The sequence below is a fragment of the Eptatretus burgeri genome, chromosome 1 (assembly GCF_056783735.1).
Source record: "Eptatretus burgeri isolate ZD-2024b chromosome 1, Ebu_testis_v1, whole genome shotgun sequence".
In the NCBI taxonomy this organism is placed as follows: Eukaryota; Metazoa; Chordata; class Myxini; order Myxiniformes; family Myxinidae; genus Eptatretus; species Eptatretus burgeri.
Genome location: NC_140961.1, coordinates 164,582,456 through 164,596,012, shown reverse-complemented (window position 1 = coordinate 164,596,012; position 13,557 = coordinate 164,582,456). Strand labels below are relative to the sequence as shown.

At 36.4% G+C, this 13,557-nt stretch overlaps 1 protein-coding gene across 1 annotated transcript in view; it reads left to right on the top strand.

Moving 5' to 3' along the window:
• Positions 1–13,557, top strand: part of PGD (phosphogluconate dehydrogenase) — a 178,886-nt gene that overhangs the window by 21,450 nt on the left and 143,879 nt on the right. Inside the window, exon 2 of the mRNA XM_085848498.1 lies at positions 5,281–5,356. Coding sequence (XP_085704624.1) covers positions 5,281–5,356 — 76 coding nt within the window. The remainder of the gene's footprint in view (positions 1–5,280; positions 5,357–13,557) is intronic.

The following is a 13,557-nucleotide window of genomic DNA, read 5'->3' as shown; positions in this document are numbered from 1 at the left end:
TTTTTTCCCTGTAATTTCTCAACAAATACAGAATTTCAGGGATTTAGATACTCAATAATGCACATATGAAGGTATCAAACACCCGTATTACACAATATAAACCAATAAGACAGTTGCAAGATGGTTAATCATGTGCAATCTGATGAATAAGTCAAAGGTGAAAATGAAACACAATCTTCTGTTGTAGGGCACACAATTACAGAATATAAAACAAAAATGTAGTGTTCTACATGAACAAGGCCATTACCTAGGCCCAATGTGTTGCTGATAAACATATTGTCTAATGAACCAAAGACTGGTCCTTTATAGTTTCTGAGACATCTCTGATCATATGCACTGATTTTAAGTGATATAAAATGTTCAAGATGAACTTAAAAATCAAAATCCTCATCTAAAGTTTCCCTATCGTCTGACTCAAAGATGAATGCCTGGTTCTCACAGTCTGGCAGTCTGCACATATCAGTGCATTTCAGTCCGTTTGACAAGCACACACATTTTGGTGGTGAACACTTCCTTTTACAATTACAGGCCAATAAATCAAGGACTGCCTCAGGTGCTGGCTGACCATCCATCCAGTACACCACCAACTGTTCAACTCCTCCTTCTTTCTCCATCTTCCATCCTCAGCCAACAGGACTTGGTACTTTCGGGTCCTGTTAAAAACATAGTCTCCATATTGCAGCCTGGTGGTTGGCTCTTTTATGCGTGTTTCACTAAGCAGTCTCTGCATGGTGGAGGCTGGTGGCTCTCTATCTCACCTTTCTTAGCACAGAATAGGTCGTACCTGAGATCATTGACCTAAGTGGATGATGCCTTTGGAGGCATAGAGGAGGCAAGTAAATGCCTCAAGTTTGTCCATCAATTCTCGAGAGAGGTCCCATATATGACCCAACTCTAGGAATGCGTCCTGGGTTTCCCTGTTGCTGGTCAAGAGTTTCAAGGTGCTTGTCTTCCCTTTGCCTGCAAACGCACTGACAGTGTCACATCCTGTATATGCATGCATCTCAATGAGAGCCATACAGACATCTATGCCAACAGTGGCAGCAACCTTCATGATGTCAACGAGCCTCGTCCGGGTTCTAGTTCCACATTTCTGGAACAGTGGGATGCCAATCTTGTCATTAAATACCGAGGACATTATGAAGACATCTGTGTCCTCTGAGCAGATCACTACAGCCTGAATGCCCTCTCTTGCTGCATGAACAGCATGGAGAAGTAGATGCCCATCTGCTATTTCCTGTTGGCACTGAAGAGCTGGCACCTCCTCACTGTCCTGTGATGTGATTCTGTAACATTTGTCATTCACAGTTGCATGTATAACCTTCCCCTGTAGCTTTTCTCTGTATTCTAGATTCCTCAATTCACCGACTAAGAAGGTAATGAGACTGGTCTTGTTATTAACTGTGCTCAGGAACCTCCTCCACTGCCTTACAATATGTGTGTCTGTGATGCTTTGCAGCTGATGGCTGGCCTCTCCACCTCGTAGTGATCTCTCACAGTTCTTGATAGAGTTCTCCCTGTATGTGTCAAACAACATCTATTCTGTCACTATCATCTCCTTCCCTCAGTGCCATAGACAAAACTGTAGTGGCGACATCTCCAAAAGTAACTTGATCACCTTTTACTCTTTGGACTGAGTTCATCCCATCGACCACTGAAGCAGTTACCTGGGAATTGCTCCTCCACTGTCACATTCTTCTGCAAAGTTGTGGCTAAAGTAGCTTTGTTGATCTTTCGCAAGAATCCATCTGGTATGGACAGGGCCCAGGGCAATGGTCCAAGGGGACGAGAGAGGATATCCTCCATCTGGAGATTGCGTCCTTGTGCCATCACTATGATGCGACCAAACAAAGATCTGTTGATGAAAACAAAATCCTACGTTCTGCAATGTATCAGCACAGGACTATCAGTGCCTGTAATTGTAACCACTAAATGCTCGGCTACTTTTAACAACTGTTTTGAAAAGAAAATAACATGAGCTACGTGCCTAACAATTTTCCAGAAGATATAGCCTATAATAAGAGAGAACCATTCGTTTTAAATAGAATGTCTTCTTCTGTCTTACACCGGTTTCAGAAAATTTTATTTTGGGATGGGGTGACTAAACAGCTAATAACACAAAAGGCTACCACCAATGCAATGCTATCACATAGTTTCTGACTGTTGAGATGTATAGCCTGCCAAAAATTATGATTAGCCTTATTCCCCTCGGATGGTACCGGTGGCCAAAAATTACTGGGTCTGGCTCATGGCCTACAGGTTACGTAGCACTGTTATGGAACAACAGAGATGGCTATATCTTGTGGTTATCTGCCACAATTGAGAGAGAATGCCATCCCCACATTTAAGTGGAAGAAACAGTCGTCGCTGAAATTGGTTTACTGCTCAAATCACCCGTGTGCAAATGCTGGTAAGTGGGGAGAGATGGTGTTACAAACATCTGTTGCCATTGCCTGGCAGTTACTACAAGAGCACCGGAAAATAATTTTCTACTATCAACACAAATTTCTACATATCAAAGGAACCACCATCTATTTATAGTGGAGAGAAAGTATGTATGTATTTTCCTTCGCATTCTGCAAAAGGTTATGTATTGGTCGCTGTGTATTTATTATCATCTACTTCTCTGAGAAGATTTGACAGAGGACGCTAAAACTTTCAGGGACCCCCCCCCCCAACTTCCCCTCAACAATCCCCCATCAACCATCACCCCAACAATACCCACCACCACCCCACATCCACTCTCCACCATAGCATCACTCCTCCCTCCGCTGGGGTGGGACATCGACATCTCACGGACATGATGGTGGGACATGCCATAGACACAAATGGTGTCCATGAAAAGTATGAAACGCGATGATCCCGCAACATACAAGGCACCTGGTTATCCTACAACAGTGGGAGAAAGCATACGTCCCCTATTTTGTCCGAGTGTGCTGGGCGATGATGGGTATCTCTGCTCGAGTAATCCAACTGATTTATAAATTAATACAAACTTCCTCCCTTATCAACCATCAATGATACGAAAACCAAAACCTACCAAGCTGTAGTTAACACGTGACCAGCATTTTGATATTTATATTTTTAACATCTCCATATTCACTTCTGCCTTCTTCCTCTCATAAGGCTCAACTAGACGGCTCCACAATTCCCCCAAAAGTGTTTCCGTCACTAATTTTGTCTCCAATCCTTTCTTCAAAATCCCATTGATCAGTTTCAACATGTTAAGAATCTTCAGAGTTACTAATGACAGTGGAATCAGTATCGGAATCCGAGCTCGGCATGTTCCGTTTCTCCATATAAAGCCATGCCAATTAGTTAACCATGAGTTCCAGTGTCCACCGTCTAATTTTGTCGTTTAACTGGAGGTCACATGGCTTCCTGAACGGGGAGCGTGCCCTTGGCAAAGCACCAATCTTATCTTAATTAGGGTGGCCGAGCGTTTACCGCTGGTGGGTGCTGACTATGACAGGTCAATTAGGTTGGTAATTACCTCCCAGTCTATCTAGGTTCGGATAATGCTGGATCAATGGAAGGAAAGGATAAGCACGGACAGGTTGGAACGTCAACAACAAATTTATTAATAAGAAAAAAAAACAAACTTTTTATTTCCTTGTGAAAATAAGTAAATTCAAATCAATCAAAATAATTGCAAGCAAATAAAGAATTAATCAGGCATTGATAGAAAAACAGGCAAAGAGCAGATGCTTATCACTTTGCCTTACTTAACAATTAAATATGAGACAAGGATACCCAGCAGATCACTCAGGGGGGAAGAGAAATCCAGTCTCGCTCACCAAGTGGAAGTCGTCGTACGTCAAATAAAACGTCCTGAAATGTGTGAGCGTGCCTTGGTCCGTTGCCAGCGCCCTGCCTTGCCGTGCACCTACTCGCAAACAGGCTTGAATGCTAATCGATGTCACGTCGTCACCCCCAAGAACCAGGGACACCAAGAATCAGGTACGCCAAGCGCAGGTCTCGAGCAGAACCAGCATTAACAGTCCTTGCGTCACCCACCGTCAGGAGCTACAACCAACTGACAGCTGTGAGGTTCTGTGAAGCACTGTGAAAAGATGTAAGGCACTGAAGCGATGTGAGGCTGTCACTCGCGATCAGAGCTGCAAGGCCGTCACCAACTGTCACAAACTCGACTGTCGCCAGCTCACCAACCGTCTGACTGGAACTGACTGAAGCCGAAAATAGCCATCACCCAGCTGTCACAAGAACTCTCAGAGCTGTAAGAGGCCACAACCAGCTGTCAACCTTCTGTCTGACTGTTGCAAAACTCTCAAAGCTGTAAGCGCTGCAACCAGCTGTTGCCAACTGACACAAAAAACACTCCTCTCGTCCCTTCCACAAGCGGCCAGTCTGGGCGAAGCCACAAGCAGACCCCCTTCCCCCGCCGCCCATTGGCGCATTACTGCACGTGACAAACTGCCCGTCTCGTGACCATTCCTGGCTTACAATACCATGTTTGTGGTGCTGGACGAACGGCAGAAAGCAGCCATTTGCTAGAATTACTGAGCAAAAACGTGAAGCGCTCATAAAATGTCAACAACAATTATCACCTCAATGTTCAGCCCGATACGAAAAAGAGCCAGTTAGCATCCACAGAGCTGCTGAACAGGATGTCAAATGTCGATGGAAAAGGGTGGGTGTCAACGTCCATGGAAAGAGGTGGGTGAGCCTCCGTTGGGCTGACGGTTATATCATGTGCATGAATGTGTCTGTCATAAAGAGGAAAAGGCCATCCCAAAAGAATGGGAGTCTCTTCTTTATCCTTCTCAACGCATCAAAGTTAGAATCCCACCATACATGGGGATGGGTCTTTCCTGGACATGCATTTCGGGAAATACCTGTCTGAGGACCTAAATGTTTGTTTGTATGCATTCGTTGGATCTGATTCTGAAATTCATAACAATATTTTTTATGTTTGATCTTCCTCTGAGTGTGTTGTATATTATTTGGAATTCAGCATCTAAAAAGGCCGTGATGAATATCCCATGAACACTCCCCCTCCTCGCTCCCTGAGTTTATAGCTCAGCTGGTATTTATCCAACGCCTGACTTTTTTCCCATTAACAACCACTTTTTTTTCTTTTTTCTTTTTTTTAGCAATTGCGTAAAGATTCGTATTCCCATCAGCGAAGTGACAGGTCTTATGTTCTAGTCGTCACTAAAGTGATGTGAGTATCTGTGTCGGACTGATTATTTATTAAAGTTGAATATCTCTTTCTCTCCCTTCTCTCCCTTCTCTCCCTCTCTCCTTTCTTTTTCACAGAGCGGATGTGGCATTGATTGGTTTAGCTGTGATGGGCCAAAACCTTGTCCTCAACATGAATGACCATGGCTTTGTGGTAAGAATGTAATGTGCCTATTGAAAAGGAGTTGGCATGGATTCAATCCCTTTAACCGCTTATCTATAGTAATGCAAGGCTGCGTGCATGCGTGCTTGTGCCAATGTGTCCTCCATAACTCCAAAACCATGAAACCTCCCAGCCTGAAACTTTACATGCACACAAAGAAAACTCCAAGAAGGGCAAGAGTGAAAATTGGGTGTTTGGGTTAATTAAAACACCCCTTTGAAGATAATTAATGGCCTTATTTGATTATATCCTTCATCAGGTGATCCTCGGCCACCTCGCTGTCTGGGTCTTAAAGGTCCCCTGACATGCAAAAGTACATAAATTTCATTTATATATGTCCTAGAGGAGTTTTTCATCATGATTTCAGATCTGACATATTTTTTTCACAATACTCATTCTGTAAAATGTAAAATTTAAAAAACAAACGTCTTCTGGAACGCCCCTAAAAATTCTCCTGAAAGGGGCGTAACCTACAGGATGACAAAAACTGCACGTTAATTACTCGGGTTGGTGGTCTACGTCATTCTATTGGCTTGCTGTGTGTTTCCACATTTGATTGGTCGACTCAATCGCTTCGTTCATTTCTGCTTTAAAAAATCAAACATTTGGTTTTGAATAATGGATGGCATGGACTTTCATTTGTCTGCTAACAACGACAGTGAGTGTGAGACATGAAGGATTTTGGTCTGAATCACATGGAGAATTGTCAGATAACGAAGTCGCGGGAGGTGAAGTTCAGGCAGCTGCAAATGAAGTATGGCCTTACCAGTTCGAGCCCGAAGCAGGACAAGCAGAGAGAAAAATGGCGATGAAATTCCCGGAGTTCATGATGATCGGGAGGACATCGAAGGAAGACTCAGAAATAACAACTGGTTAGACTAAATCCTATTCGTAATTCAATAATGTAAATTCGACTTGCATACTGCTCCATATCAGAAATATTTTAGTGAGGTGACATGAACAGCGCAGCGGACATGTTGTTCCGCGGCGAATTATTCACAAACAAGGCCGGCGCGTGTCATCGGTCGTATCTCTCCGCGCATAAAACGAAGCAATCTCGCTGTCCGGATACGATGAAAACTTGTGTGCAGAACACACCTTGCGATACAATTGTCTCGAGTAGTCCGATAAATCTGACGTTCTGTTGCATTTTTATTTATTTCATTCCTACTGTCGTCATGTAGCACCAGTAGAAAACAATGAAGAAAAGAGAATAATAAAATAAAGCGGACGACGACGGATTTATCGGACTAGTCTGGACTCTCGAGTTGACAAGTAACTTGTATTAGCATGCATACAATGTACAAGTCAATGCGTAAGAGTCCCGAGGCTATGAGGCCGTGTAGTAGGACAGATAAATTTGTCTTTCATAGTTGTGCAAACTTTTTTTTTCCCCTTTTCTTTTATTCCAGCATTTTGGCTAAATGTTAATGAATAGCATGCCAATGGAAGCAGTACCTTCACTTTAGAATAAACCCATGTATGTCGAGTGCAGCCATACCTGGCTTGCATGTATGTGGAATCGTACTTATCCCAGCAGGCTGGTTTCAACGAACAATTCAATAAGCTGCAAAATGTGTGTACAGGTTTTTCCCATTGTTTGATTTTAAAATTATCTCCTTGCACCTTGAAATGATGCAATATTAATCGTTAGTATTTTACTTGTATGTCCCTGTAATTTTTTTTTTATGGAAAGGTTCAACAGTCAAATTTTATATTTTGTGTACCGTCTTCGAAGTGGGCGCTGCAAATGACGCTCGTGTCGCTGGGGCCTTTCCAGTTTCCCCTCGTCAGCTTCACTTTCGATGTCCATATTCTCCGACGATCATCATCTTTCGAGAATACATGAAGGCTTACACCGTCTTTGCTTGTATTGCTGCATCCTGCTACGATACATCTTGCAGGCATTTTCGAAAGTACGGCTGAAACTCTTTAAAACTTTCGCGAAACAATCACAGGAATTAAGACGATCACAGAGATTGCACAAAGAGTAGGGTGAATATACTGATTCTGGCTCACTTTTCCCCATGTAAATGAATGGGGGATTTTCAGCGATTCATATTTTTTTCCCCTAAAAATAAACCCCCTTTTTTATCCCAAGGTATATTTATTTGTCTCCCCTTTTAACCTGGGGAGACTTTTTTTCAAATAACCCATGCAATAAGATAAAGATTTGTTCAAGTAGAAAAGTGGTAATGTGATTTGTTAAAGGTGATTCTAAAGAAATATCTGAAACGTCTAAGCCTCGGGACACTCTTTATCAAATAACCAATGCATATTGTTTCGCACACTCATTGAACCTATAAAGATTTGTTCATTCTCAAATTCCTTCAATAGTTTAATTTTCTTTGCACAATAATCCCCATCTAAAATATTTAAAAACATAATATTTGAATCTTTATATTTTTTTTAAGATACCCCTTTTGTGCCATTACGAAATGATAAACTTCTCTTAATGCTCTTGTTTGACCACCTCCTGAGCCACATATCATTTTGAGATTATAGTAAATTGTTTTTTCATTGTTCAATTGATAACCATCTGAGTTTTCAGTCCATTCAAGGATATTAATTTTTTTCTTTACATCCTCTAACTTACTAGTTTTTAAATTGATTCGCTTATTTGTTTTATTTACCTTTGTTTTATTTTTTCAATAAGACTTGTTTGATATTTTTCACATTCATTATGTTTTCCATTTATATACCAAGACTGAGATTTTCTCCACTCCTTTAGTTTGATTAATACTTGGTTTGACCATTTATATATTGCGAAAAAACGTGGCGGCAGCCCTTAAAAAACCCTAACCCATCTTCCCATCGTGAAAACACAATCTATTTTATACACTCTATCATACAATATCCATATGGAACACAATCTATTCCATTATCTAAAATAAATCTCTTATCATCAAAGGCTCCTAATGCCTTTCTATTTACTTCTTCACTATATATATATATATATATATATATATATATATATATATATATATATATATATATATATTGAAGAAGTAAAATGCCTTTCTATTTACTTCTTCACTATATATATATATATATATATATATATATATATATATATATATTGAAGAAGTAAAATGCCTTTCTATTTACTTCTTCACTATATATATATATATATATATATATATGTTATGTTTATAACTTCTTATTGTATTCATTTTCCTATATTCTTCTTTCTTATTCATCAAGCAATTATAATAATTTATAAAAGTTATTGATTTCTTTATTACATATTTCTTTATTCCCTTTAACCTCTTATCAATCTGATCACCATACTTATAAGCATATGGCTTTGCTCTCAATCCAATAAACTCACTCATTACTTTTCCTCACAACTCATCCTTAAACTTACCAATAACCTTTTCATTCTTTTTGGAAAATAACTCGCTCTTCTTGCTGAAATTACTTGTATCATATACTCCAATATTTTTCTTCATATCTTTATAAACATCATCAGTTTTTATATCTAGGATAAAACTATCAGTGTCCATATACAACAATGAAACATTTTCACCATACTCTTTCTTTAAGTCATTATACAAATAATCATACATCAATATCTTTGATAAATCAAGAACTGCTGTTCCAATATAAATTGGTTTATCCATTACAATACTTTCCTTTTTCATATGAATTGCAGAAAAGTTCTCTGAAAAAACCTCTTCTCTCTCAAAACTTGGTTTATTTATCAATCTCGAAGCTTCTTTCCAACATGTTGCGAATCTAATGTTTTGCCTGTTTCTAACATTTTCCATAGTCTTTAAAAATACAGCATAATTCATGAATTTATAAAAGTCCCCTTCAAATTTTACTTTTGTATTTGCTCTCATATCTGTATTGAATTGAATATACTTTTTCACCCAAGGACTTTGTTTAAATTTTAAAACTCTATGAATTTTAGCTACTCTCAATCCTTCTCTCAAAAACTGTTTTAAGCTTCTCTGATGCAAAACATATCCCTCTTTATCATAGAATGTTGTTAATAACTTTTCTGTTGATTTGCCTTTAATATTAAAACTTTTATGATAATCATTGAACCATTCTTTCTTTGGGGTTTCTTTCTCACATGCAAAAGGAAGTATGAAGATCACTCGGTACCTCAAATCAACTTCAAATTAATAACCTTCTTCTTCGTCATTCAATTCCTCTTGAGAAGAAATAACAATATTCATCAAAGCCTTTTCATAATCCTTTTCTTCCACCCACTCTAATTTACCAGAAGGCAGAGATTGAGACATTGCCCATCCATACAAATTAATAGCATCAAAATACATCAAATAATTACTATCTTTTTCACTATCATAATTTGGAAGATATTTATTATTTGCTTTAGCATATCTTTTTGAACATACTTGTGATATTCCACATCTCTTGGACTTCTCAATCATCAAAAGCACATCAACATCACTGATTAAATCTATGTCTTGTTTTGTCATTTTCAACATTGCACTCCAAGCAAAACCAGGAGCTGTGAAATAGTGGGCAGGATCTAATCCATAACAATTTTAATTATGATAGAGTGATCTAAAAGCTTCAAACACATCAGCCAACAATAAAACATCTGTTTTTAGATATAAATCATGATATTCTCCAAGGTTCTTTATCTTAAATATTTTCCATATTCCTTGTGCGTGTTTATATTCCTTATCACTTATCTCTTCTTCATAAAGGTAATAAAGGAAACTTTCTTTTGAAGGAAGTTGTGTTTCTTTAAATCTCATAAATGAATCCATATAATCATAAGGATAAATTCCCTTACTTGTAAGAATTTTCTCTTTACTTTGAATTTCATTCCTTGTATGAATTTCCTCTCTCGTGAGAATTCCTTCTTTAATCAGAATTTCATCTTTAATCAGAATTTCTTCTTTAGTTAGAATTTCATTCATTGTTCGAATTTTCTTTTCATTAGAATTTCATCTTCAGTTAGAATTTCTTCATTAATTTCCTCATTAATTCGAATTTCCTCTTTACTTTGAATTCTCTCTTTAATCTGAATTTCCTCTTTAGTGAGAATTTCCTCTTTTGGAAAGAATGAATTAAGATTTGGAAAAGAGTCCGTGGAGCTTAGATTTGATGCGAGGTAGGCCAGTGGTGTTCCCATAAACTTGTAAGAATCTAGAAACCTAATATGAGTTAAAGGTTTTGTGAATATCATTTTTGTAAATGAAATATACTTTTGACTTGTGTTTGTTATGGCAGAAATATTCCCTGGTGTTTTTGGAAGTTCATTTATAAATAGATGTGTTTCATTGTTGGCGCTGTTGTGAAGAAAGACTGGAATAAAAGAAGGTAATTTATAATTAAGATTACAACAGGAATGAGCGGGACCTCTATATTTAACAGTAAGATGACAATGATCACTAACTTTAGACTCCTTAATTTCCCCCTCACAAATATGACAGATATTGTTCTTTCTAAATTCTAATTTTTCTTCTTTGGTTAATTTCATCGGTTCATTTGTTTCTTTCATTAATTTAGTGAGTCTTATACAATCCTTATCTAATCGTTTTACAAACTCTTGTGAAGCTTTTTTTCCACTATAATGTTCAAGTTTGTTGTACTTTTCTCCAACAGATGATTTGATATAATAACAGAACCCACAAGGAATATGTTTTTGATATTTATTTGTATATGATTCTTTTGGATTAGGAGAAGCAGTATTTATCTTTTTAATGATACACTCAAAATCAGCGTATATCACAAATGGGTGCATGATAGATTTATTATAATCTTCAAAAGAAATCTTTTCACCAGGTTTAGGCATTGTAATTACAGCTGACTTATGATTACTACAATATTTTGAATGTTGTTCTAATCGTTCTTTTGTATGAAATGAATTAAGCATCGCTTTCAAGGATATATTTTGTTTGCTGTACTGAATACCTGAGAAGAGATTAATCTTGATAAATTATTGATGTATGTGTAATGTGAATTATTTCCAACACTAAAATATAAAAGATCAATGTGTGTTTCTTCACTTTTATTGTTGTTTGAAATTTTTAATACTTGAACTTTGTTTGTATCCGTTAATCCATATACATTAAGAGAAAGATTATTCTTTTTCTCAAATTTAGGAATATCTGTTAGTGGCATTGGGAATTTAAAATCTTTAATGTCCAAGGTATTCTCATTTCATATATTGTTTTACTCTTTCTGAATTACATTTTGGTGGATGAAAGTGAGCAAGAACAGACCAGAGAAAACATTTATTATTATCATTGTTCTTAATATTAACAACTGCCTTCTTTAGATTTATTTCTTTTGGTAATTCAATATAAGAAGAAGCTTTAAGAGGGTTTGATTTTAGAATGTGTATATCTAAAAAGATGATTTTTTAAAGATTGAATCCACTTCCTACCACTGTATTATCAACATCCTCCTCTTGTTTTGATAGTTCTTCATAAACCCCACTATTCAAAAAATCTTGAAATGATGTTATAAAATGAAGATCTGTTCTCATATAACGAGTTTGTTCTTCATCTTGTCTTTTCATATTCATTTTCACTCCCATATAAAACTTTAAAGTTTTCATTTCTTTTAATGTCTTTTTAATAACTTTTTCAACATTAGGTTTCACTATTTCAATTGATTCAGCTATTGATGATGGACCAGGTTCTCCAAATTGAAAAATCCTTATTTTTATATGCCCTTTAAATGCCCCATCAGTGTTTTCAATATAATAGTCTCCCTTTACTTTAAACTCATTTTTCTTGTGTTTTTGTGATTGAAGATGTCTATTATAACTTCTCTTCAAAACGTCCTTTGAACAGATATCATAATGTTTTCTTTCCAACTCAAGAGGAGATATTTTATGAAATAGATTAAATGTGTGTTTGTTGTTTCGGAGGATGTTTTCTATAATGTTTATATTTGTGATTACAAACATCGCAGTATGTTGTATTCACCATATTTATATAATAAATCTTTGCTTAAACTAAAATTTTCTTGATGAAAATTTCGTTTATTTTACAGGTGAATCTGTGCTTAAAACCATTTTATCCTCCAACTTTTTCACTTAATAAATACAATGTTTCAAGACACAAAAGACAAGTTTCAATCAATCTCTTCATTTGTTAAAGATACTGAGAAATATGTCAAGGATGTAAAATTGAACAAAGATAAATATAACAACTATTGGATAAAAACAATTATGGTGGATATGATGAGTTCGTCAATTTCCTTCAGTGGAAGGGCTTTTAGTATACCTGGTAGAACATCAATTAAAGTATCTCGAACAAAAGTTTCTCCTCTCCTTCTGGTAATATATTCAAAACAAGAAAAAGTATCAAAAAACAAAAACCTGATGGATGAAGCTTTAGAAAGAAACGATAAGACCATCTGCAATATGCAAGGAGAAATTTGTATTTTTTTCAACAACCCGAAAGATGTAAATCCTGATGAAATAAAGGATGTTAATATATCAGGTGAAATGACATTTCGTTCAATAGTAGTTTACGATCATTTTAAAATTACCTTTAATATAAAAAATGTTGTCGTTGAATCTGGTAATGGAAAAAAGTATATCGATATCGATGGTAATATTATTAAATATGAGTCAATATACAACTGAAAGTATAGATGAATTTCAGTTTACGTAAAGTTTTACTTTATAAATATGCTTGACTTTCCTGATTCTCCATATGACAAATTTGAGAATTGTCCTGCGTGTGAAAGACGGGGATTAAACACAGAGTCAAAAGCTTATAAACAATGTATATTCTGTGATTATCTTCTAATTAATGATAATAAAAAATATAAAAAGGAAAATAATTCTTTTAGATTTACACCAAAAATGAATTACTTTACAAGATTGATTAGAGAAATGAATGTAAAGTACGAGGGTGATAACACACCTTTCCTTACAAGGGAAGAAACTGAACGTATGAGAGAAATGTTCAAAGTATTGTTGTTATATATAATTCATGGATGTGATTTTCAGGGAAATATCAACACAAGATATTGCATAAATAAAATAATGGATTATCTTGAAATTAAACCTGAACTTAGGATAAAATATAGAGTTTCTAAAAAAGCCAATAATAAATTAAATAACCTGTTTTCCAAATATATAAATGAATGATTTTTTTACCGATTTGGGAAAATAAGATAAAATTTAACAACCATAAAAATCTCCCAAATTCATGAAGATGTCTCATAGTTGGTTCAAGTGGATGTGG